At 38.9% G+C, this 25,229-nt stretch overlaps 2 protein-coding genes across 3 annotated transcripts; both read right to left on the reverse strand.

Annotated features, from left to right (window-relative positions):
- Positions 1–14,359: 14,359 nt before the first annotated feature.
- Positions 14,360–15,680, reverse strand: LOC110727026 (protein FAR1-RELATED SEQUENCE 5-like). Its single transcript, XM_021906560.1, has 3 exons — positions 15,139–15,680; positions 14,566–15,021; positions 14,360–14,468 (listed from the first exon to the last, which is right to left on the reverse strand). Exons 1-3 carry the CDS (start codon positions 15,678–15,680, stop codon positions 14,360–14,362), a joined length of 1,107 nt encoding a protein of 368 aa, XP_021762252.1.
- Positions 15,681–18,526: 2,846 nt separating this feature from the next.
- Positions 18,527–24,286, reverse strand: LOC110727086 (quinone oxidoreductase-like protein 2 homolog). Of its 2 annotated transcripts, none has more exons than XM_021906626.1 (6): positions 23,608–24,286; positions 22,295–22,403; positions 22,060–22,151; positions 21,721–21,973; positions 21,335–21,478; positions 18,527–18,959 (listed from the first exon to the last, which is right to left on the reverse strand). In XM_021906626.1, the coding sequence occupies exons 1-6, from the start codon at positions 23,952–23,954 to the stop codon at positions 18,864–18,866; spliced, it is 1,041 nt and encodes a 346-aa protein (XP_021762318.1). In that variant the 5' UTR covers positions 23,955–24,286; the 3' UTR covers positions 18,527–18,863. The 2 variants fall into 2 exon arrangements, with proteins under 2 accessions (XP_021762318.1, XP_021762317.1); XM_021906625.1 differs by having other exon boundaries at positions 21,715–21,973; positions 23,608–24,277.
- Positions 24,287–25,229: the final 943 nt, after the last annotated feature.

Raw genomic sequence — 25,229 nt, forward strand, 5'->3', positions numbered from 1 at the left:
ATAATATCTGTTTACGAGGTCTTTTGTCTTTGCCAATAACAATTTCTAGGCTTTTAAGTTTACCATAGAACTGTTATATAGTAAGCTTATAAAGAACAAATTCTAACCCCAAGAATTTGAGAAATATAAAATTACAATGTGATATAATATTAATTACACCAACAACCAAACACCAACAAGTTTAGAAAGCAAAAATTACAGAGTATCAAACTAAACTACAAGTATGAAAAACTATACTTGCCTCACTCCAAGCCAAATGAACATCCAAGAACACGAGAATACCATGGACTACGTGAGTCTTCGATACTTGATACTTGTCTAAGGCGTGAGAACACTTTCCTAAAGCGTTAATTTCCCCCACAACGGTGCTTGGGTTGAACTAGAAATACACTTTGAGATACAATAGACAAACTCTACACTTTAAGCACTTAAATGTGTAGAAAAATGATCAAATTCTCAATCAATTAACTTAAATGATAGAGGATTAATGAAGAGATTGCAAGTTTCTTCAATAATGGTGTAGAGAGGAGTAAATTTCAGAGAGGAAACAATAATACTTCTTTACATTTCTTTTCACGAAATCAGTCTTTTAATAAAAGACTCAACCGTCAAAAAACCGCAAAACAGGGAGGCGCGGGCGCTCCACCATGAGGCGCGGGCGCGCCACCAGGTGAAGCGGGCGCTCCTCATATAGGAGCGGGCGCTCCTCACCAAATTTGCGAAATTTCCACAAGAAGGCAGTGAGGGGCGCGGTTTAGGGGCAACCACAAGTGCGGGCGCGCATCCAGGACGCACGGGCCAACCTCATCCTTCCAAAATGACAAATTCCAGAGAGGTACGCGGTTTAGGCGCGCTCTCTGCGCGGCCGCGCCTACCTTGCGCGGGCGCACTTCATGGTTCGCGGGCGCGCAACCATCAACACTCTAAATATCAAACAATCCTCCCCCATTTAGAGTGTTCCTTTAAAACCTTCTCTACTTCTATCAATTAAGTTTCATCTCATGCTTAAATGTCAATGTCCCTACGGATTGAATTGACACTTAGTATAACACACTTAACGATGATCATATCCCATGATTTCCATATGTACTGAATCACACGGATATCTCTAACCATTCGAAGGTGAAATACACACAAGATAACTCGAATTTGACATCACTTGACACTTTTATACAGCCATGTGTCCGTATCTTTCATAAGTTCATTAAAGTCTATATGTCCAACTAGACTTCTTGAAGCGGCTAACCTTTGAACTTATATAGGTAGGTTCTCATATACGTAAAAGTGCCCTTGTGACAAGACACCATCATCTAGAGCTTCTCAACTCTAAATCTTTGAGAACTTTAAATAAACGCTACCTAGTACATCACAAGTATCATAGCAATTTGGGTCATCAAATTTTGCTATCAAACAACAAAAATGTAATTCAACCACATTTTAGATTGGGTTTCACAAATTTGTGTCTTTAGGACATAAACCCATTCCAATCAAAGCAAATATGATGGAATGTCTTGGCATTGCTTTAGTAAAGCAATCCGCCAAATTCATTTTCGTAGGAACATAGTCAAGACTTATGACCCCATCATTGATAAGCTCTTTCACTAGGCTATGGCTTAGTGAAATATGCCGAGACTTACCATTATACACTTGACTATATACCTTTATCAAAGCCGAATTCGAATCACAATGGATTGCCACCGGTGACATTGGCTTAGGCAATAAAGGCAACTCTAACATGAGATTTCTCAACCATTCAGCTTCCTTACTAGCTGAGGCAAGAGCAATAAACTCCGCTGCCATAGTGGAATCGGCAATGCAAGTTTGTTTCTTGGAAGACCATGAAATGGCACCTCCCCCAAACATGAACACCCAACCACTTACAGAAGAGTCATCCTCTTTGTAAGTGATCCAACTTGCATCAGAATATCCTTCTAAAACCGAAGGAAATCCACTATAAGACAAACCATAGTCCAACGTACCCTTAAGGTACCTCAAGAACCTCCGAACTGCAAACCAATGCAGTGCACCCGGGTTACTAGTAAATCTACTAAGTTTTCCCACAGCCAATGCAATATCCGGTCTTGTACTTGTCATGGCATACATCAAGGATCCAATTATCCTTGAATACTCCAATTGGGAAATCCTTTTCCTCGAATTCTTAACCAATTTAACATTAGGTTTCATGGGGGTATTCACCGGACTCTTATCAAACATATTAAACCGTTTGATCATTTTCTCAATATAATGTGATTGACTTAAAATAAGTCTATCATTGTCCCTAATAATCTTGATGCCCAAAATGACATCCGCCTCCCCCAAATCCTTCATCTAAAAAGATGAGGTTAAGAATTCCTTGGTCAATTCTACTTGTTGTAGACTTGTACCAAAGATAAGCATATCATCAACACATAGACAATGATGACACCATGACCTTTGTCATCAAATTTGCTATATATACACTTATCAGCTTGATTCACTTTGAATCCAAAGAACAAAATCGTGTCATCAAATTTCCGATGCCACTACTTTGGTGCTTGTTTAAGTCAATACAATGACTTAACCAATTTACACACCTTATTTTCTTGTCCTTCCAAAACAAACCCTTTGGGTTGTTTCATGTACACTTCTTCCTCTAGATCTCCATAAAGGAATGCCGTTTTGACATCCATTTGATGAATCACTAGATTATATACCAAAGCCATTGCAATCAATAACCTTATGGAGGTAATTCTTGCAATCGGTGCATAAGTATCAAAATAATCGACTCCATGCTTTTGCCTAAAGCCTTGGATAACCAATCTGGCTTTAAATTTCACTATGGAGCCATCAGGCCTCTTTTTCCTAGTGAAAATCCACTTGCAACCAAGAGGTTTGCAATCGGGAGGTAAATCCTCTAAGACCCAAGTGTCATTTCCCATGATGGAGTCCATCTCATCATTTATAGCTTCTTTCCAAAATGCACTATCTTGGGAAGATATGGCCTTGCTATAAGTTTTTGGGTCACTATCCACATTGAAACAATATGGAGTAGTAGAATTAAGGACATCACTAGATCCATCAACCAAATAAATTATGAAGTCATCTAGAGGATTCCTAATTTTCCTTTGTCTTTTACTTCTTTTAACATGAGGAGTCTCATCCTCATTATTAGATGAACCTACATGAGAATCAATTAACGCTTTAGATTGTTATATAGTAAGCTTATAAAGAACAAATTCTAACCCTAAGAATTTGAGAAATATAAAATTACAATGTAATATAATATCAATTACACCAACAACCAAACACCAAAAAGTTTAGAAAGCAAAAATTACAGAGTATCAAACTAAACTACAAGTATGAAAAACTATACTTGCCTCACTCCTAGCCAAATGAACATCCAAGAACACGAGAATACCATGGACCACGTGAGTCTTCGATACTTGATACTCGTCTAAGGCGTGAGAACACTTTCCTAAAGCGTAATTTCCCCCACAACGGTGCTTGGGTTGAACTAGAAATACGCTTTGAGATACAATAGACGAACTCTACACTTTAAGCACTTGAATGTGTAGAAAAATGATCAAATTCTCAATCAATTAACTTAAATGATAGAGGATTAATGAAGAGATTGCAAGTTTCTTCAATAATGGTGTAGAGAGGAGTTTATTTCAGAGAGGAAACAATAATACTTCTTTATATTTCTTTTCACGAAATCAGTCTTTTAATAAAAGACTCAACCGTCAAAAAATCGCAAAACAGGGAGGCGCGAGCGCTCCACCATGAGGCGCGGGCGCGCCACCAGGTGGAGCGGGCGCTCCTCACCAAATTTGCGAAATTTCCACAAGAAGGCAGTGAGGGGCGCGGTTTAGGCGCGACCACAAGCGCGGGCATTGTCTGCATGAGCACAGCCGGGGTAAGAAGATCAGACCGGAGTTATAAAAAAAAAATCAAGTTTAGTGAGCATACCTCAGCCAGGTTAGCTAGGACCCGGTCGGCATTGAAGGCATTGATCCCTGGGATTGCCTCATTCTCTTCCTTAGGGATGGACTTCAGCATGGCCCTGGAGTACTGTTTTACGTCCGGCCATCGGGGGGAGAGATCTGCACCAGTAAGAGACGGTGAGAAAGCTACATACGCTCCTCCTATAGATTGTCAACTGGCAGAAGAATCTTCTAGCTGAAGGTGGAGTGTGACTTGACCCGCATGGGTTTGCCAAGCACAAAAGGGTTAAAGGGATCAGTTGTACCTTGGGATTCAAGTTGAAGGCCCTGGATGCCTACAACCGCTACAAGTTCGCCTGTAACTTTGGGTGGCTCGCCACCCTTCGATGCCTCAGAGGCACCCAGCTGCTTGGATGAGAGATCGAATCCCAAGCCGGTGTTTTTAACGTTTTTTCCCCCAACAGTCACACGGCCTAGAGCTGTCTGGGCAGATGTTGGGGACAACAACCTCACCCCCCCCGGTGGTGGCCTAATCAACTTTGTAAGAGATTGAGGCGCCTTGTTCCCATCCTGAATAAAAAATGGGGGTCATTATGATCAACCGGTATAAATTAAGACCTTATGATGAATGCAAAAAAGGAGAGTGACAGGCGTTTATACTGGGTTTTTAGCCGCTTGTGCAGCCTTTTTCTTTTCCGCATTCTCCTTGCGGATGTCTGCGGCGGAGCGAGCATGAGTCTTGCTCTCAGGCAGCATCCTTAAAGCGTTTACTACAAAAAGAAACCGTCTTATTAGACAATTATGCAAAAATTCACAAGTAAAAAGTAGCGAAGGCGGCATAATAGTGTCGGATGCATCCGCAACATACGTTTAGTAAACTGGGTGCTCAACCCACAGGCGAATAAGAAAGCTTCATCTCTCAGAAACTCGTGTTTGGGTACCCAATTCTTGGGTACACTTATTAGCTCACCGGTTGAGAGAGTGGTGGTAGTAAGTTCAAAGAACCCCGTCTCTATAATTTTCTCATAGTCCTCATCCGGGACCTCGGGCAACTTGCATTCTGCCCTAGCAGATTCGGCTTCCGGTTATAGGTCCTAAATTCGAAGTTCTCTTGTTTTGTGGGGGCAGAAACTAGGTAGAAGCGGTTCTTCCAATTTGTCCACTTAGACGGTTTGTCTAAAATCATCAGGTATTTGGGGTAAGTGGTCAGAGTATACCATGCTCTCCACCCGCCTGGACTTCGACTCAAGTAATGCATGTGGGCAAAGGCCTCCCAGCCGGGATTGAGACCCTGCATCTCGCAAGCGGTGATGTAGCCTAATATGTTAACCCAAGAGTTTGGGGTTAACTGCCACACGCCAAGGCCATATCCTCTTAAAATGGCTTTTATTGTGTTGTGCAGAGGAAAACGGAGACCAGCTAAAAAGGCCGCCTCATAGCAGCCAAAATACCCGTTTGCATTGCGTTAATCATCTTCCCAGGCTATTATACCCAGCTCAGGCGGAACCCGGATGGTATACCCCTCTCCTAGAGGCCGTTTGAGGATATTGTTTTCCAGATATCTTTCCATGTTAGCCCTGTCTCTAGCTGAGGCCTGGATCTGGAGGGGATCACCCTTATCGTTCCAAGTGAGCATTTCCTCTTCCTCGCTATCTATAACCGATGTAAGATAGATGCTGCTGCTGCTTTGTCCAAACCTCGACCTAGAGGCGGCCTCACTACTGCTTCCTTCATTGGAGGATTATCCCTTTTCAGCTTCAGAGATAGAGGCGGCCTCTTCACCGCCTCCATTATCAGACCCCAAGATTCCATCGCTAGGGATGCTCGGGGTAACTCCAGGGGATTCCCTTGTCATCTCAGCCTGGTTCATCTCAGGCGACTTTTCTTCGGAGCTTTCTCCTTTATACTCCGGGTCCGCAGCCGTCTTTCTGGTTCGAGCCATAGTGTCCTGCACAGACACGGAGACAGTCGAATGGGGAGATGGACAAGGGGAATCCCAGTACCTAGAGGCAGCTCCCCCAGTCCCAGACTCAGCCGTACCAGGGGACCGGTTTCCCTCTAAATCATGGTGTGCCGTGTGTGTAATTGGTGAATCCATTTATTTTTAAAAGAGAAAAAGACACAAACGAAAATACATGAAAGAGCTGAGGGAGGTAGAGACGGTACCTCAAAAATAAGCTGAAAAAACAAAGTGCCAATCGGCTGAGCTAGCAGGAGAAGATCAATTGATGGCTTGCAAGGGGCACAGGCGCTTGACCGGATGTACCCTCTGGAAAACCAGGTGTATCTGCTGGGGGGTACTCGAGCGGTCTTTGGAAGTTTGAACTAGTTGATGCACAGACGGTATACCCGTATGTGCCTCTGGAAATTAAAGAAATTGCTTGCAAACCCCTTAAACGGTTTTCAAGAAGCTGTGTTGTCTGACAATCATAGACATCTTACTAGATGTGTTTACAGGCAGGAGCAGGCGGGTTTTCACTACAATTCTCTCTAGAAGCCGGTTGACTCTCTCTTTCTAAACTTTGGAAAATGTCCAAATGAAGGGGGTGAATGGTTATATAAAGGAGGGTAATGCGAAGGGGCACCCTGCAACTTCCCTGGAAGGCGAATGGTTATTACCGTCAGCCAATGATCGAGTGACAAGTGTCACAAATGCCACGTGGCATGCCACGTCACATCTGTGAGGGGAAAATGTTTAGGGTAAAAATACCCTATGCCACGTGGACCAATCAGCGTATGACACGTGTCACCTTCAGAGTGGTTCATAAGAACCAATCCCCTCTGGACACGTGGCACGCACTTCAAGACGCTATAAATAGGGAGATGTTTCCCCATTGGAAACAATTCACATTCAATTCCAAAAAACCGAGCATATTAATTGCAGATCATTTACTCCCAATCTCGTAATTCGAGAGGATTCTTAACTTCCACATTTATTACAGACTCCAAACCCGTTCTAACTTGATCGTTGGAGGCGGAACTCTCCCAACCGGAGTCTCCGTCGTTTTGCAGGTATAGACGTCCGGATTTCAGTCTTGGTGTTGTAACTCTTCCAAAGGATACAGAAAACTCCGAAACACGTGTGATGTGTAAAATAAAAGGGGAGGGAGAAAATTAAGTAAGAGAAAATAAGAGGAGAGAGAGAGAGTTTATCTTTGGGTATTCTCCACCTTGGGCAAGATCTAACTTGCTCATAAGATGGGTATTTATACCCCCTCTCAAAACCCTCCTAACTTTAAATTCTCTTTCTACCCTTAATGATCTCTTCTCCTATTCAAACTAGTCATTTGACTTCCTTTAAAATTCCATTGACTTTAAAACTTCCTTTAATTTTATAAAATAATATGCCCCAAAGTTTCTAAATAATAAAATAAAATATTTTCAAAGCAATTAAATAAATAAAAATGGACTTTTAATTAAAATAAAACTTTTTAAATTAATAAAATACCATAAATAATTCATTTCAGATTATGTAAAAACTTCATAAAATAATGATAAAAATTAAAATACGTATAAAAATACGGGGTATTACATGGCCACATTGTGTGGTCGGGGTTACTCGAGTTACTCCTGACCGGGTAACCCCTTAAGTAACCCCTAACTGAATAACCCCTGACCAAACCCCTCAAGTAACTCCTGAACGAGTAACTCAAGTAACCCCTGACCGAATAACTCGAGTAACCCCTAACCGAGTAAACCTCAAGTAACCCCTGACCGAATAACTCGAGTAACCCCTGACCGAGTAAACCCTCAAGTAACCCCTGACTGAGTAACCCCTTAATTAATCCCTCGAGTAATCCCTGACCAAACCCCTCAAGTAACCCCTGATTGAGTAACCCCTTGAGTAACCCTTGACCGAACCCTTCTTTGTAACCCTGACTGAAAAAACTCGGGTAACCCCTTACTGGAGAACTCGAGTAATTAACCCATGTTCGAGTAACTCGAGTAACCCTTGCCACACAGTGTGGCCAGCTACATATAAAAAATTGCCAATTATTTTAAATTTACTTTTTTATCCTAATGAAATCTATCCGATCTAATCTAACGTGTCATCTAAACTTATCATAATAATATATGATCTATTTGTCACCTACGTGGCTCGACACTTCGAAAACAAATGGAATGCTAAGTGTTGCTATCTCGTGGCCTGGTTGCGAGATCGACTTTATTTATTAGTGATATGATTCTAGTTTTGTGCCCGGGCAATGCTCGAATTATTGATATAATTGTAGGATAAACTTTTGGCTTGAATGTTCATTAATAATGTCATGTAATGTAGGATATTTAGACATACGATATCCTATCGCTTATTTATAGAATAGTGTACTTTTTGTAGTTTTGTTGGTAAATAGATATCTATGTTATTATTGATTTGAAATTATTGTTATTAAACTTAATTTATTTTTACTAAAAGTATTTTTACCAAACCAAAATTATTTTTACTGATTCTCTATTATTCTTTTAACTAAATTAAATATACGTAATATTATAAATGGATCTTATTTTAAAGAACATTTTGAAACGAATTTTATGATGGAAATAAAACAGAGTTAAAGAATATTTATTAAAAGTTATGATTAATTTTATATATATGAAACATTAGAGGTATATCGATAATAAAACTCTATACAATATTTTTATCTAAAAAAAATATATCCATTATCATCATATGTGTCACAATAATACGTATTTTTCGCCTACGTGGCTCAACACTTGGTGAAAAACTGAAATGCCAAGTGTTGATATCTCGTGGCCTGGCTGCGAGACCGGCTTTATTTATTAATGACTAGTTTTGTGCCGGATGCCCAGATGGTTGATAAAATTTAAAACAACATCTTTACTTAAATGTTAAAAACGGTCAAATAATTCTGTAACACCCCCGATTTACTAGCTAATAATAAACAAGAATTAAAGAAAAATAAACAACCTTTGAATAAAATTGCGGAAGCATACACCTAAATCAGAGGTATTACCGCCACACTCAACAATTTGTCAAGTGCTAAGCCTTACAAAATCCCAATAATTACAAGTCAATAATCTAAGTGAGCTATTTATACAACTTTACAAACTTGTTATAAAATACTAATCAAAACACTTGAGCTCCTTTAGCTACGATCATTAGATCAACCTGTTTAGACAAACTTGACTGCTCACCATTAAGGACAAATTCCAAAATAGATCGTCGCAGGGCCACCATAAGAAAAAAAAACATGGCCGCAAACACAAGTAGCACAACAAAACAACACACACGTCAGCAAAAAGCTGAGTAATCATCACATATCAAAATACAGAGTATAATAGAATAATCAACTTTACTAGGTTAATTAAACAATGTAGTTCAAAACTACATTACACATTGTACTCTGGAAATAACCTTTGTCAAATCCAATCTCGAATAATAATACGATCTTTTACTCAATTAACTCCTCTAACCAATAAGTGTGTCATGCTCTTTGTTCTATACCTAGCCTTGGACATGAGTAATTCGAATAACAAACCAACAAGTATAAAAACTTGAATACACTCAATAACCAGAAAACACTTCTAACCATGACCAATATGGGTCAAATCCCATTGTAGGGGACCATAGAAAAATATAAATAAAGATTATACCTCATTCTTAACTCATGATCATTATCTCCTTACCAACATGCCAAGGACTAAGGTAATTAACATCGAGCCTCAAACCAAGAACAAAATAATAATTCTCAACTTTTTTGATCTCATACTTTGATTAAATAACCATTCACAGGTTAATATACAATATCTCAATAATGGCACAGGTTCCCAAATTATATAACGACAATTCGAACTCGATTCGATCATAGTATATCTCAACTCTTATAGGGCAATAAAACTAATACCCAAATATAATTAACTCACAACCCAAAAACAATACTCTACATTAATAACCCTATGTACGATCAATTATATATATACAATAAAAATAATACGATATTCAAAACCAATCAAATCATATAATACCATAATAATTTATCATATATATGTACACGATTACAAATAATAAATCAAACAATTCACACATAATAATACGTAATATAATACAAACAACTCCAAAATAAGTTTCGTGTGATTACCTTTCAACAAATTAAAATCGCATTACGGCAATCAATTCAAAGCAAGAAACAAACCGAGCTACGTTGTAAATTGCGGCCTTTCGTTATACAAATATGTTGTGCAGCTTTAACTTTCTATAAATCCCACAATATAATCATCATATAAATTAAATTAATGGACATATGATGGATATTGGAGTATGAAATAAAAACTTAACAGAAGAAACAAATTTCACTTTGTTTTACAAATCTCAAGCATCGACAAAAGGAAAACGACCCTCCTTTTTTTTTTTTTTTTTTGGCTGCACTAAGGTTTAGATAAAAAAAAATAGCATATTTTTAAGGTTTAAGATAATTTTTATAGGATAACAAAAATAGAGTACAAGATCGAATTTATAAAATAATTTAAAATATCTTATTTTAGCTATAAAATATATCTCAAATAGTCTAAGATCAATGAATATAGTTCAAAATTAAAGAACAATCTATCTAAGATCAATCAAAATAGTCTCAAATTAGGGGTTATAGCTCCAAACTCAAGTGGTGGTACTACAATCTTCTTTCTTTTCTTCTCCAGTGGTCCTCGTGGCCTTTTTTTCCTTCCTTTTGTTGTTGTACGTTCAGGATCTAATATAAGAGGTGCCTCAGTTGCTGTACTTAATGATGTAGCTAGGTTAGTCTCTGCTTCAATAGCTTGGTTAGTCTCTGCTTCAATATCTTGGTTGGTCTCTGCTTTAGTAGCTTAGTTAGTCTCTGCTTCAATATCTTGGTTGGTCTCTGCTTCAGTATCTTGGTTGGTCTCTGCTTCAGTAGCTTGGTTAGTCTCTGCTTCAATAGTGTTGTTGATGGTTGTTAGTAGTTCTTCAACAAGAGAAAGGCTAGCAGCATAACTGTCCTCGATAAGGGTTCTCGCCTCTTCATTCAATTGACTTTTCAATATTAGATTATAGAATTTTTTAGCCATGGTTTGACGCCAAGGTGTGTATTGATGTTGTTTAGGTTCTTCATTGTCACGTCTTTCCCAAATTGATGATTTTTCAAACTTTGTCTGATTAGGGGATTTTGCTCCCACCAATCGGAATGCGCCACGTGGGCCAATCAGGTCCTGCTGAGGCCACAGGCGTTCCTTTACGCTCGCCAAGGATTTCTCCAAGGTTTCGTATGAGGACATCTTTTGGTGAAGAGGTCTCAGCTCGGCCTTGAGGTTGTTGATGGTCGCCTCCAACTCGCTATTCCTCTTCTGGGCCGCCTCTAACTAAGCCCGGATAGCGGCGGTAGCCTGCGCCTGATAATAAAGAATATCAATGGTCAGAACTTCATTGGGCAATTTGAAACATTGCCTTATCACAGTCAGAGGCGGCCATAGCTTTTGCAGCCTTTACCTCTTTGTTCTTCCGGTCAAGAGGCTTGCGAAGGCCGTTCACTCGGAGCAGGGCCTAAGTAAAAAGGGGAACAGGCGTCAGTTTCCAAACAAAAAAGAAAACAGGCGTCCTGGAATTCAAATACTCAAAAATATGCTAAGTATACCTCAGCAAGGACCCCTGCAATCCCTTCTAGGTCAAGGGTGCCGACACCCCTGACCGCCTCCCTTTCAGCTGGAGGAACGGCCTTGATCATAGACTTGGCCACCTCGACCAAGTCAGGCTCCTGAGGGCCGGCTGCATCAAGCATAAACAAACGGATTAGACCTAGTAAAGAAGGGAGCAAGTCTAAAATTTACAAGGATAATTTCATACTTTTAGGTGGCCCAGCTGGAGTTTTAGAAGAAGTGGCCGGCTGTTTCTCAGCCGCCCCATGTTTCCTGGAAGAATCAGGAGAGCTCGCAACAGTCGTCCTCCGGGCCTTGGGGTCCGGCTGTTGGGAAGAAGAAGCTCTTGGAGCGCCCGTCTAAAAAAGAAGAAAAGAGTCAGTATATGCATAAACACAACTCCAAAAAGAGGGTGAAAGGTTCGAAGCCCACCAAGGGTGCCCCCTTGTTGGGGGAGTCGGTTGAATACTGTTGCATGATGGAGGCCCGCAACATGGCCGCCGCAGTCTTGGAAGCGGCTTTGCTCATGGCGTCCGCTGCAAAAACAAATAGCAAAGTTAATAAAAGTCATAACAAGAAATGCACGGAACAACAGAGTATTCGACAGGCCGGCTACCTCTTGAGCACCGACTGCTGAGGCCACAGGCGGCCAAAAAGTACTCGTCGTAGAGCCATTTGAAGCTCGGGACGCAGTGCAGGGGTACTTGCTCTCGTACCCCTGAAGTAGAGTTCACCTTCGACTCTACTTTGAAGAGTCCTTTATCTAGGATCTCTTTCTTAGCCTTGGGGGGAACAGGCGGCATGCTGCGGCCGCCTGCAAGAAAGGGCGGATTCCTGTTCCACCTGTTGAAGCGCTTGTTCAGCTCTGTGTCTGAACTCTCAATGATAAGGAAGGTGCTCCGCCAGTCCTTCCATTTGTTTGCTTTACCTCTTGTCATGAGGTAGCCCCTGTGGCTCGTCAATTGATACCAGCCGGTACCGCCTGCCTTAGGGGTCCGGCTGAGGTAGTTCATGTGGGCGAAAGCCTCGAAGTTCGGCTCCACCCCGTGCAGTTCGCACCCGGCCACATAGCCGAGTACGTTGACCCAGGAGTTCGGGGCTAACTGCCATAACCCCAACTCATACCCATCCAAGATCCGCTGAACAGCCGGATGTAGTGGGAAGCGCAGCCCAGCGTTGATGGCCGCCTCGTAGCAGCCAAAGCAGACGCCATCATAACTGGTACCAGCCGGCCAGACGACTGTGTCTTCTGGATCCGGCACGAACACTAAAAATCCGGGGCCCATTGTGTGGTTTGCGATAAAGCTCCCCACTTTCTCTTGCATGGCCGTGATCCGGCCCCGAGGTACCATGCAGTAGTAGGGGGTATTTTGCTCTCGGTGAGAGGCGGATGGCTCCGCCCAATCGTCCCCCTTCTCAACTGCGTGAGAAAGCCTCGCCTCTTGTAGGCGACTGTTTTTCTCTTCTGTGTCCAGAGAAGCATGGCCAGAAGAGCTAGACTCGGATCCGTCCTCTAACGAGTCCGAAGAGGACGACTCCTCCCCTCTCCCGGAGGGGCCTGCCTCTTCTCCTTTAAAAGGAGCTGGAGAGAATGTAGAATTGTCAACTGTAAAATGGGAAGGGGTCACTTTGACTCCTCCCTCAGAACTGCCGGCTTTCAAGCCGCTTTGTTTCACTTCCACATCTGGCGCCTGGTCAGATGTTTCACTAATCGGCACCCTGTGGGAGGAGCCGTCTGAGTTTGAGATCCTGGCAGTCTTTTTTGTTCTGGCCATCATGCTCTGCATAAACACAGATACAGTCGGACTTTGTATAAAGGGCAAAGATGGGTCCAGAAAAGGGCAGGCGGCACTCCTAGTCCTAGATTCAGCCGTCCCCGGTGACCGGCTGATCACTAACCTAGGTCGTGTCGTGTGCTTCCGTGGTGCCATTTCAAAAAAGAATAAAGTAAAGAGAAAATTAAGAGTAAGAGAACCGACGGTTACCTGAACGAGTGACGATTGATGAAGTTCTGAAAATCCTTTGCAGTCGGCTTGTCAGAGCAGGCGGTAGGCAGAAAGGATCCAAAATGTCAGAGCAAGTTCAGGGGTCTGAATGTTCTCTCACAAAGTTTTCAAGTGTGAAAATGACCGAAGTCAACACTCCTTTATATAGGCGAAGGGTCACTTCCATAATTCAAAATTTTGGCGGGAGAATCTCTCGGCCTCTCGCCGAGTGCAGGTCGTCGCCTGTTACAGGGCGACACCTGTCACAGGTAACACGTGACCAGTCACGTGCCACCTGTGAGGGGCAAATGATTAGGGGATTTTGCTCCCACCAATCGGAATGCGCCACGTGGGCCAATCAGGTCCTGCCAAGTGTTCCCCAGTTGGACCTCTCAGGGTTTGCCACGTGGCACACGCTTATTCGTCCGCCTTGGACCTATTATGTCATGACACGTGGCATACTCCATGCCTAATGGAGAATTCGGCCACCTAGGCCCAACTTCCGAGGGAAGCCCAATCAGCCCAAGGTTAACCTAAACCTAGATTGGCACGTTTCCTGAGGTTATAAATACCTCCCTTAATCCTCATTAAGGGAGATTACGCAGATTACACACATTAAACACTCTCACCTAGAGAGACCCAATCACTTTAATTTCCGCATTAATTACTCCTTAATCAAGTACTAACTTGACCGTCGGAGGCGGATCTCCAATCATCCGGAGCATCCGTTTATTTTGCAGGTACAGGCGTCCGGTTCTAGTCTCGGAATTGTAACTCTCCCGCAGGACATCAGAAAACCCCGAAACATTGTCCATCTCTTCTTCATATACTGATATGGTATTCTCATCACTGAATGTAAGTGTAATATTCTGATGCAGTGGTAGCATAACCATCCAGAAGCTTCAAAGTTCTTGCAAGTGCATTTAACTTGGTTGCTGTCAGATTCAAAAGTGACCTTTTGTTGCGACCAGGTTTCACTTTCAATTGCCACTATATAGAACAAGGTACTACCATTTTGCCAAAGCAATTTTATGGTAGTTGCAATGGAATACCCAAATTTTTCTTCAAAATATGTGAATAAAGACAAAGTGTAGATTTCTGATGCATGTTTCAGCAAACCAGATAATGGTATTGCTGATGATGCAGTTGATTTACTACACAAGAACTCATCATGTTTTTCCGTGCTTCTCCAACGCTGTATACAAGCTTTGAAAATGCTATAGAATTCAGTCAAGCTTGTTGATCTATTTGCTCTAAACCCAATTGCATGATTAGTACTTTCACTTCGTTGGGAAGAGAGGATACCAGCTGAGAAGAAGTCTTTGCTTAGAGCTGGACACCACTTTTCTTTTAGATCATAAATTCTTTGGAACCAACTATCTTCTTGTAAATTATACTTCTCAATCATTGAGTTCCATACAGCTTCAAACTCAACTTCAGTTACACATCGTTTCAAACAGTAGGAGAATGTTCTCTTAAAATCCTTGTCTCGTTTCAATGATCCAAATCTTGTCACAGCATTTTGTTCCAAATGTCATATACATAATCTATGTCTGACCTCTGGAAAGACCTGAATTATAATCAGATATATTTTTAGAAAAAAAAGGTAACTACTCAATAGAAACAAGGTAACTTTAACACCTTTATGTATATCTTTAAATGTTACCTTTTGTATTGCAGAGCACATTGCTTGATCTTGGTCTGTGAAGATTGAGATTGGGCATTTCCCTCCCATTGACTTTTTGAATGTCTCAAGAAGCCATACAAATGATTCAATTTTCTCATCTCCAATAAAAGCACACCCAAACATGCAATTTTTCCAATGGTTATTAATTCCAACAATAAGAGCACATATCAAATTGTATCTATTTGTCCTATATGTAGTATCAAACACTACAACATCTCCATAAATACTATAATCTTCTCTCATCATCGAGTCTCTCCAAAATAGTGCTCTCAACTTGCCTTCTTTATTCAATCTAAATCTAAAGAAAAATTCAGGATCATTAGCAAGTTCCTGGTACATTATTTTAGAGATTGCTTGTGCATCACCACCTTCAATATTTTTCATTTTCAACCTTGTCCAATAATTCAGATGGTCTTTCTTTGTGTGTCTCAAGTTTTCTTCACCTCCAGCTTCATTGCACATAGCTCGATATGAGTCCATAGTTGAAAGTCCTAACTTTTGCAAGTTTTCTATTACTTATCCCTTTTCTTCTGTCATCTCTCTTTCAGATCGATGAAGATAGTGCCATTGTTATCTTGTGAGTTCATGATTATGTACCAAAACATGCTGTACTACTTCAAACAATCCATCCTAATTCATCTTGACTCTTATACAAGCTCTACAATCTGTTCTTGTGATAGGAACTTGCCTTGGTTTTCTTTTCCTTTTCTTTTCTACATTCTCCACAATTGCTTCTATTTTTTTGTTCTCTTTCCCCAGTGTTTGTTTTACCTTGTGCACAACAAACATAGTATTTCTCCACAATAACTTTTTCAGTTTTATCCCTAGTCATACCTGTATGTTTCCTTACTGAAAATCCTACAATTGATGCATGTTTTTTGTAAATCTCATGCATTTCTTCTAAGGTTTTTGTTCTGATGCCTAATAGTGTTCTCCCAACATCAATATTGGTTTCAATGACTGCAATTTAAACAGTATAGTAGATTTAAGTTTTATGAAAAAAGTGTAACTATAATTCACTAATACAGTAACTTTTAAGCTATATCAGGTAACTTTGGCAGTGTTATCACTAATTTCACTATTTTATTAAATTATATAATATAACTTCTAAGCCATATTATGTAACTTTAACAATAATAACTATAACTTTTAAGCCATAAACAAAACAACACTTATATTTCTTAAAGTTACACTTATATTTCTTGAAGTTACACTTCTATTTCTTAAAGTTACACTATAAATTAAACAAGCTAAGTATGCAATTTCAATTTTACTTGTACTTTTCAATATTAAACAGAAACTTCAATTTGAACAATTCCACAACTGTTCAAAAGCTTAATGTTACCTTCAGAAGTTGAATCTTCATCCTCTGAGATTTGCTCTTCATCCACCGAGATTTGCACTTCATCAGCTGAGATTTGTTCTTCATCGAGATAAACTCTACTCTCATATGAATCTGCATTGATCGTAATTCATTCAATCACCAGTTTACCTATTTTTGGTAAATTTGTACAAATTCATATACAAAATTACGTACCTGAATTGAGGTTTTGATGTATTGCATTGTCATTGATTTCGCAATTTAGGTCAATATTATTACCACATTGCCTGCAATTTAGGGTTTGTTGCATAGAATCGTTGTTTAAATCAACATCAATTACAGAATCAACTTCAATTTCTTCTGAAATTTGCAGATCGTTTGAAATTGGAGCTTGAATTTGTTTTTGAGATTGTAATAATTTGTGAATTAGGGAATCCAATGATGTTTTGCAGAGAATTTGAGAGAAGAAGAAGACGATGTTTTGCATGCGGCTATGATTTCTCTTTGAGCGCTATTTATACTCTAATTGGCTTGTGTGAATCAGGCCTTACATTAAGGTTAGTGTAAGCCGGTTGTACGCAAGAAGTTTTGTAATCACTATGACATTTTCCCAGTAATATCAATAATTGCTTTTTTTTTATATACTTCCTAAAATGAAATTAAGTTGGAAATTCATGACAAAATCACGCGCAAATCGGTGTAATTAATGTTACTTTAGCCTAAATATTTCTTTTTTAGCTTCTTATACATAGCTCTAAGGGCTATGTTTATCATTTTCCTTTTTTTAATGGGACAATGATTGCTTCTTATTAAAAATTGTCAACTAGCTTAGTTAATGTCAGATCTATGATTGAATTTCTTATGAATCATTGTCTTTGCAGTTCTTTATACACCAATTTAAATGCTCATTTAATGTGGGTCCCATACATGTACAATTTTTTTTTTAGGTAAGATGAAGGTCCTTATCGGGCTGATACCCCTCACGAGTCAACTTGGCTCGGGTTAACAGGCCAGACAATTTGGGAGAGTAGGGGAAGGTAAGGGAATCCCACCCCCAAATTGTCACTAGTGGGGATTGAACCTCCAATGCTCCAACATTATGGTTAGAAGGTGCTCTCCTTTCCATACATGTCCAATTAGGTTGACATCTTTGTAACAACATCATCACCTACACAAAATATATACTCTGTCAAAAACTATGATTACACAATCAACAACAATGATTTTACCAATCAACAATCATTATTTGGTGTTTTAACCGATTATTTTAACTTATGTCACTTGATTTACTATTTCTTTCATTTATCTAGGTTATAAGTTGGAGAGTACTCATCTCCAATTAATTGCCGGGAATTTCAATTCAGTCCATATCAATTTTTTGCCACATTCCCTTATTTGGTAAGTGCAATCTACATACTAATTACTTACATAACTTCATTGAAGAAAAAAGTCACGAATAAAAGTGAAAAGTACACTTCTTCCTATGCGCCTAAGAAAATTGTGTCCACCATATTTGTGACAACAATATTGAGATGAAAGATGAAAAAAAACTGCGTTGCAATTAATTTGAAGCGGTAGAAATATTAACTCCTAATAAGTAAAAAGAAAAAAGTCATATCCAAAATAAAGGGATACACAATTACACCATAATTTTGAATTTGATTTACTTTATTTATTTTGAAAATGGGCAAACAAGAGAAAAGAACAAAAACAAGGGAAGAATAATGTCATGTGATATGAATACATGAAGACATTGATATCAATATTTATTGGATTGGAACTACTTACTTGGAAGAGGAGGTTGTCTCGTTTTATAACAACTATTGTCACAAAATTAAGAAAAGTGAACAACAAGAAGAGAGATGAGAGAAAGTGTTACTTTTTTTGTATACCATTGATCTACATACTAGTTGGTATTATTAAGTTACCTAATGAAAACAGTTATATTATTACTGATTGATATAGTTTATGCATCCTTTACTACTGCAATTAGTTGAAAGCAGAGGGAGTAATAGCTGTAAATTTATTTGATAATAGTTTCATAAGTTAAACCTTAGTCAGAAGCATAAAGAACATCACTTACAGGCTTACAGCTATCTAATCATCTGTAATACGGTTGCATAAAATGTACCGAGTCATATGCAATATGCCTAACATGACAAACTGCAGCTATCTCAGGCTTCTCAGCAATAGTACAGACATCTAAGTCATAATAAGCATATGTAATTATGTATTACAGTACAATTTTTTTACAGGATTTTATTGAGAAAACAACTCTGGTCTACAGCTATAAACAAATTTTGCTGCTATGCTTGATAGTCCGTCTGTGAAACGCATTGAGCCTAAAGCTTAGCTCTTGCAGCCTTCTGATCATCGAAGGTAATAAGAACCTTACCAATTGATTTTCTATCTTTGATGGCAGCAAATGCAAGGTTAGCCTGTTGGACAAAATTAGAATATAAGATGTTTCAAAGTGCAAAACAAAAGACAAATCTACACCAAAAGCCAATAAAAATTTGACCAGCATCCTGTAAGATACTTGCTAGAGAATTTTCATTAGAAGTCCTAAGTTTAGCCGGTAAAACAGTAATAGTGTAAAGCACGGGAAAGCATGATGCAAACACGAGAACCCTTGGTAGGGAAAGGGATTAACTAAATGTCTAAAGTTGAGACTCCCTCCATTCCTTGTTTTTGGCTTTCAAAAAAATAAAGCAATTGTTGAACATTCAATTGGTATTAGAACATACTCTGTAGTAAGTAATATTGTGGTATATTCAGAGACAGACCTTACAATATAAGAAAAGTTATTTAAGTAGACAAATTACAAGGAATGGAGGAAAAAAATTGCATATCCTTAACCTCTGCTATGACTGAATTGAATGCATAAAGTAATATAGAGAAGTTCTCCCTAACCCTCAACAGCCAACTTCCAGCAGTTGCGCCATCCTCCTGCATCTGCCAATTAGCTAGCCTAGTATCAATTTTGTGATTCTATAAAAAAGACTTTATTTTCTCCATTGTAATTATGGATCTTTTGTTGGATGAGTTGCTAGCCCTGTACTATGTTTTGCAATTGTCTCCTTACACTCCAACCTGAGTGTGTGAGTTCTTGACTTGGGTCTTTGCCATTGTATAATTTGTGGTATTTTGGGTCTTTTCTGTGCTTTCCCGATGCTGAGGTTGTGGTATTTTTGAGTATTATGATGGGCATCACCCTCATGACTAACTACTATGTAAATAAACATAAGAATTTATAGACCATGCCTAGCACCAACCACTATCATTTGTATCCCCCCCCCCCAACCAAAACCAAAACTAAGAGCACCAACCAGTATCATTTGTATCACCCACTATTTCTCCATCAATATACATTATCATACAGGCCTTTCGCCTCTTATGAAATAAAGTACACATAGTCAAGTAGGAGTGTATGACATCAGAGGGGGGAAAATTCCAAAATCACGTGTCAGGTGCTTGAGCCATAAGCCCAAAGAAATATTCTTAATCACAACTAACTTTGTCACAGAAAGATGAGCATCCCATGACACTACATTAAACTGATTTCTAGATAGAATTTGTTGATTTCTTACAAGGACCACCACCTAGCTATGATTTGCATAGTTAGGAAAGAGGTCCTATTATGAACAGTAACCAATCTAACCACTAACCAGTTTAGGTCACAGCAGAGAAAAATTCTACAGATTCACAAAAAATCATTTGAATGAAATAGTTATGAAAACCTAATAATTTTTTACTGGGCTACAAGCATCTTAGTTTTAAAAAGCGCGCCTAGGCGCAAGGCATAGTGAGGCTCGAGAGTTGGCGCCTTAGCTCTTTGAGGCTCAAAGACCTACAAAAGGCTCGCGCCTTTGCGCTTTTTTCTAGGCTGCTTCTTGCGCCTTGTAAAGCATCGATAGCTATTGTGTAAGTTTATTTTTCCTAAAATATAACATGAGACTTTGTTATGGACAGGTTTCCTTCAATTCTAGTGGAGAGAGAAATGCCATATCCTATAATTCGATTTGAAGAATTATTCTTATTGATCACATGACCCTTTCACCTTTTCTCATAATTTCATTTTTACACTTATTTAATAGAAATTATTATTTCTTTTCTATATGAATAAAGTGCGCGTCACCTAGAAAAGACGCGCGCCTTCACCTTGCGCCTAGGCTCCAAGGACTGTTTGCGCCTTGCGCCCTTTAAAACTAAGACAAGCATAGATTTCATGTCTATAACTATGATTGGGATATATTATATTATATGGGTATATATTATATATAATATTATAAATTCCTCCAAGAAGTAGAGTTGTAGATATATTATATTGGTATAGCTAGCATCTAGAACATCTATAATTAATACTAAAATAACAACCGCTGACATCATTCATTTTTCCAAATTGTACACGTGTCAGCTTCTCCTTCAAATTTTTCCCGCCTAAACTTTTTTTTTCTCTTCCAATTTTCTTTATTTTTATAATTTTCTTTAATTCTTTTTTTTTAGAAAAGCTAATATTGACTACAAAGTAGTTTTATACGGTACATTATCTGAAGTTACATATAGCTAATCTTAAGGAAAGCAAATATTAACCCTATACTCCATCTAATTACAAAATCCACTAAATTTTCTTGTAGACATGATTTTTTTTTTTTATTATATTGTTTTAATTTTTGTAGTTTTGTTTATGTTAATACAAAGATTTTACATATTTTGAGTGATAATATGACTTGAAAATGTACACGATTATAAATTCTTTTTATTATATCATGCATCGCACGGGAGCTAAACTAGTATGTACTAATCCACTGACCTCTGCAGGACTGTACGTATGAGAAATATAGATGGAAATCGTGCCCCTGGCTAGCCATGAGAGCAGCTCCTGGAGTGAATATTCAAGGACACTTGGACAATGGATTCTGTAGCTTCCCCAGTAAAGTCCATGTATAGTCCAATTCTGATAGAAAGCAGACATGAAAGATCAGTAAAAGTATCAGAAGAAATAACAACATGTCATGCCCAAAAAGACTGAGTTCAACTGTTTAAGAGTCATAAAAACAGGTAGCGCATTGACATATGATGAATGGAGCCAAGAACACATTAGAATATATGCAGTAAGTAAGAATTCTAATCTCAAAAGAGCATAGGACTTTCACCCGAATACCCTAATTCAAGTGTAATTGAGAACAGTACCTTTACCAGAGCTATGTTTGCAGGAATGACAGGAACTTCTCCACTGGCAAATCCAATGACCAAAATGTTAGCCCCCCAGTTTAACACTTTCATGGCATCCTTCGTTAGCTTTCCACCAACTGGATCATATAAGACATCAACCCCTTTGAGCTTCCTAGCCTTCAAAAACTCCTTTACACTTGTAATAACATTATCTTGGCTTATGTCAACAACATGGTCAGCGCCTAATGACGTCAAAAATTGCACCTTCTCAGGCCCCCTAAAGTTCAATATAAAAAGCAAATTATAAAATTCATCACATTCAAGACCTTCCAAACTGCCTTAAATACTCACTTAAACAACTACCTCGCAGCTGCTATGACAATGGCACCACAGACCTTTCCTATCTGAACTGCTGAAACACCAACTCCTCCTGCTGCACCAAGCACCAGTAAAACCTACAATATTCCCATCGCCAATAATAAGCACATTAAAACATGTCCCATCCAGACGACTGAAGGAGATGAGGTGAAGTAGAAGCAAAAAAAAAAAAAAAAAAAAAAAAAAAAAAAAAAAAAAAAAAAAAAAAAAAAGGCAATACCTGACCACTTTTAAGTTGGGCTCGATGAACAAGACCAACATGTGAAGTCCCAAATGCCACAGGAAGTGCAGCTGCAGCAACCAGATCACACCCCTCTGGTACTTTAAACCTTACGAACCAATTATGCATATGGAGGAAAACAAGCGCTATAAGAAACTATGCATTAGGATTCCAACATGATAGTTATCCAAAAGATAGGAGTGAAAAATCTATCAAGATGCAAAAAAACAAATGCGTAAAGTGTAATACACATAAAAGCCCCTCCAGTCGGATATATATATGTTACACACTTTTGTTATACTACTTTGCATCATTAGTTGATAAACATTACTCTAAATTCAACACTACATATGAAGTCAAGGTTTGCGCCCAAAAAAATGTCCACTGATTTTCAGAGCAATTCCTCTTCCAGGTAAACCCCCGAAACAAGATAAAGGTTTCACTTTGACCTATAATTCCTTCTAGCCCCTCCCATTTCACCTCTCTTCATTCAAATCCCTTAAGTATGCTGAATTACAACCCAAGAAAAGAACCATTATATAAGCATCAAACCGAAACATCAAATATCATACCTCTCCAATCCAATCTATGCTCCTTTACCAATACTTATATCATCAAAGAAAAAGAGAGGTAAAACTCATTGTGCTCACGTATAACGTGTAGTGATATCCTACAGACCTCTTAGCTATAGTCTTAATTCATGAGCTAAATTATTACAAAACTCTCCATTCCAGCATTCCTACAACTTGAACATCAAAATCAGCAAGCACTCTATCAATGACAAAGCACCCAATTCCACTCTAACACTTCAAATCAACAATTTGAAAGGAAATGAGATAAAGTCAGGCTATTTCAAAGCACTTAGGGGTGTTTGGTTCATCGAGTTAGAATGGAACCTCATACTAGAGAGGTATGGATTCTAAAACCCATACTAGTCCAACGTTGTCTGGTTTTATCGTTGGAATGGATTCTATTCTTCATTAATAGAATGGATTGTGAATCCTAGGGGGAGGGGTGGGTATGAGATTCCATGGGTATGAGGGAAAGTTAGAACCCCTTTGGTATGAGATTCCATTACTAAAAACCCCGACCAAACAAAAAACTACCAAACGACCCCAATTCATTCACATTAGTACTGTACACCTATTCATTTTCTGAACTTAACCATTTTGATTTCCAATATTAAACATTGATATTTTGGAAATTAAACATTAACAGATTCTAACAATATCCCAGATGACTATATATATTTTTTCTTTAAGTATAAATCAGATCAAAATGACAATTAAAGACGGAGGGAGTAATCGACATACAATTTGGACTCCTCGTCGACAACAAACTGGGCAAACGAACCCAGATTAGCAACCGAGCAAACTCGATCACCAACCCTGAATTTAGAAACTCGAGGACCAACAGCATCAACAACCCCAGAGTAATCAGAGCCAGGAATGAAAGGAAGGGGAGCTTTCTCCTGGTATTTCCCAAGAACCTGAAGGTAATTGGCGTAATTCAAGCTCGTAGCCCTAACCCTAACCCTAATTTCCGTCGGAGATTTGAGCTCCGGCAATGGTTCGTTATTCGACAAGAAAATCGGGGAATTTTCGTCGGAGAGATTGGCGGTTGATGGATCACCGAGTTTTCGGACAACAATGGCCTCCATTTTTGGAATTTAGGAGAGAGAAAAAGAGATTTAGTGAGATAATATTGGTTATGATGATAAATTGATAATCAACTACCCTCTTCAATGGCTACCTGGAAGTTGTACTGGGACAGTGGGACTGGAGGAGTTGGCGCTTTAATTCGGACTTTTTTTTTTTGGAAAATTTGCAAATTACCACCCACAAAATATGCGTATTTCGACATAACCACCCAAAAAAAAAAATATTTTAAAATACCACCCACTAAAAAAAAAATACTCAGATTACCACCCAATTTGATTTTCCGGTGAAAAATTATATTGTGGACCCTACATAACGGCTAGTAACGGCTATTTTTTTGTTTAGAACTCATTGCTTCCCCGATTTTTCCCCATTACACTCCTCTCCATAGCGTAAAATCATTTTCGTCTGCAATTTTTCCCCAAATTTCGCAAGAAACGCTTCCCCTTAAGTGCAGAAGCTTCCTGAAGGTGATTTGCGATTCAGGTAATATCCTTGGCTTATAAAAATTTAGGGTTTATCTGAAAATGAAAATGGGGAAAAATTGGGGGAGTAGTGAATTAGGGTTCTTTTTGCACTTGATTGGGGAAAATTGGGGGATAAGTTAGTTATGGTTGTTGTTCCAAGTGCGAATTAGTTGTGTTATTTCAACAATTAGGGTTCGTGGTATTATTCAATTGGGGTTTCTATGATTGTTTGTTAATTAGCTTTGCTGTAATTGAGTTTGGTATTAATTTGTTGACTTATTGTTTTGATTGTTTGGATAATTGCTGTTTTTGTTTTGAGCTTGTTATATGATTAGTTGTTGTTGGAATTGTTGTGGCAGAAATGGAGGAGAATAAGGTGGTTTTCAGATTTAAGTATCTGAGTGTTGTTGTTGACATTGAATATGAAGTAGGCAAAAGCAACTTGTTGGATACAGCTATAGAAGTTGAAGATAGAATTCGTGAAATGGAAGATCCTGTAGAAGGATCAATTGACATTATGCACCCCACATTTCATATTTTTATAGAGGGAAGTATAGGAATTTAGAGGATGATGGTGATGTGTTCAAGATGGTTAGGAGGTTACCTAATATGGACATGTATACCATATTTGTTGGGAGCACAGATGACCCTGGCTTCTTGGCTGATTGTATCTTGGAGTACAGGATGAAACAGAATGGGACATGGCCACCCCCTGGTTATCCTCATTATGGAGGGCAACCACAACAATGACTAGGTGTGGTTGAAATAGATGTGTAAATTATGTTGTGTAATGGAATAGGTTGCTGAAAT

The sequence above is a fragment of the Chenopodium quinoa genome, unplaced genomic scaffold, assembly GCF_001683475.1.
Source record: "Chenopodium quinoa cultivar QQ74 unplaced genomic scaffold, ASM168347v1, whole genome shotgun sequence".
NCBI lineage: Eukaryota > Viridiplantae > Streptophyta > Magnoliopsida > Caryophyllales > Amaranthaceae > Chenopodium > Chenopodium quinoa.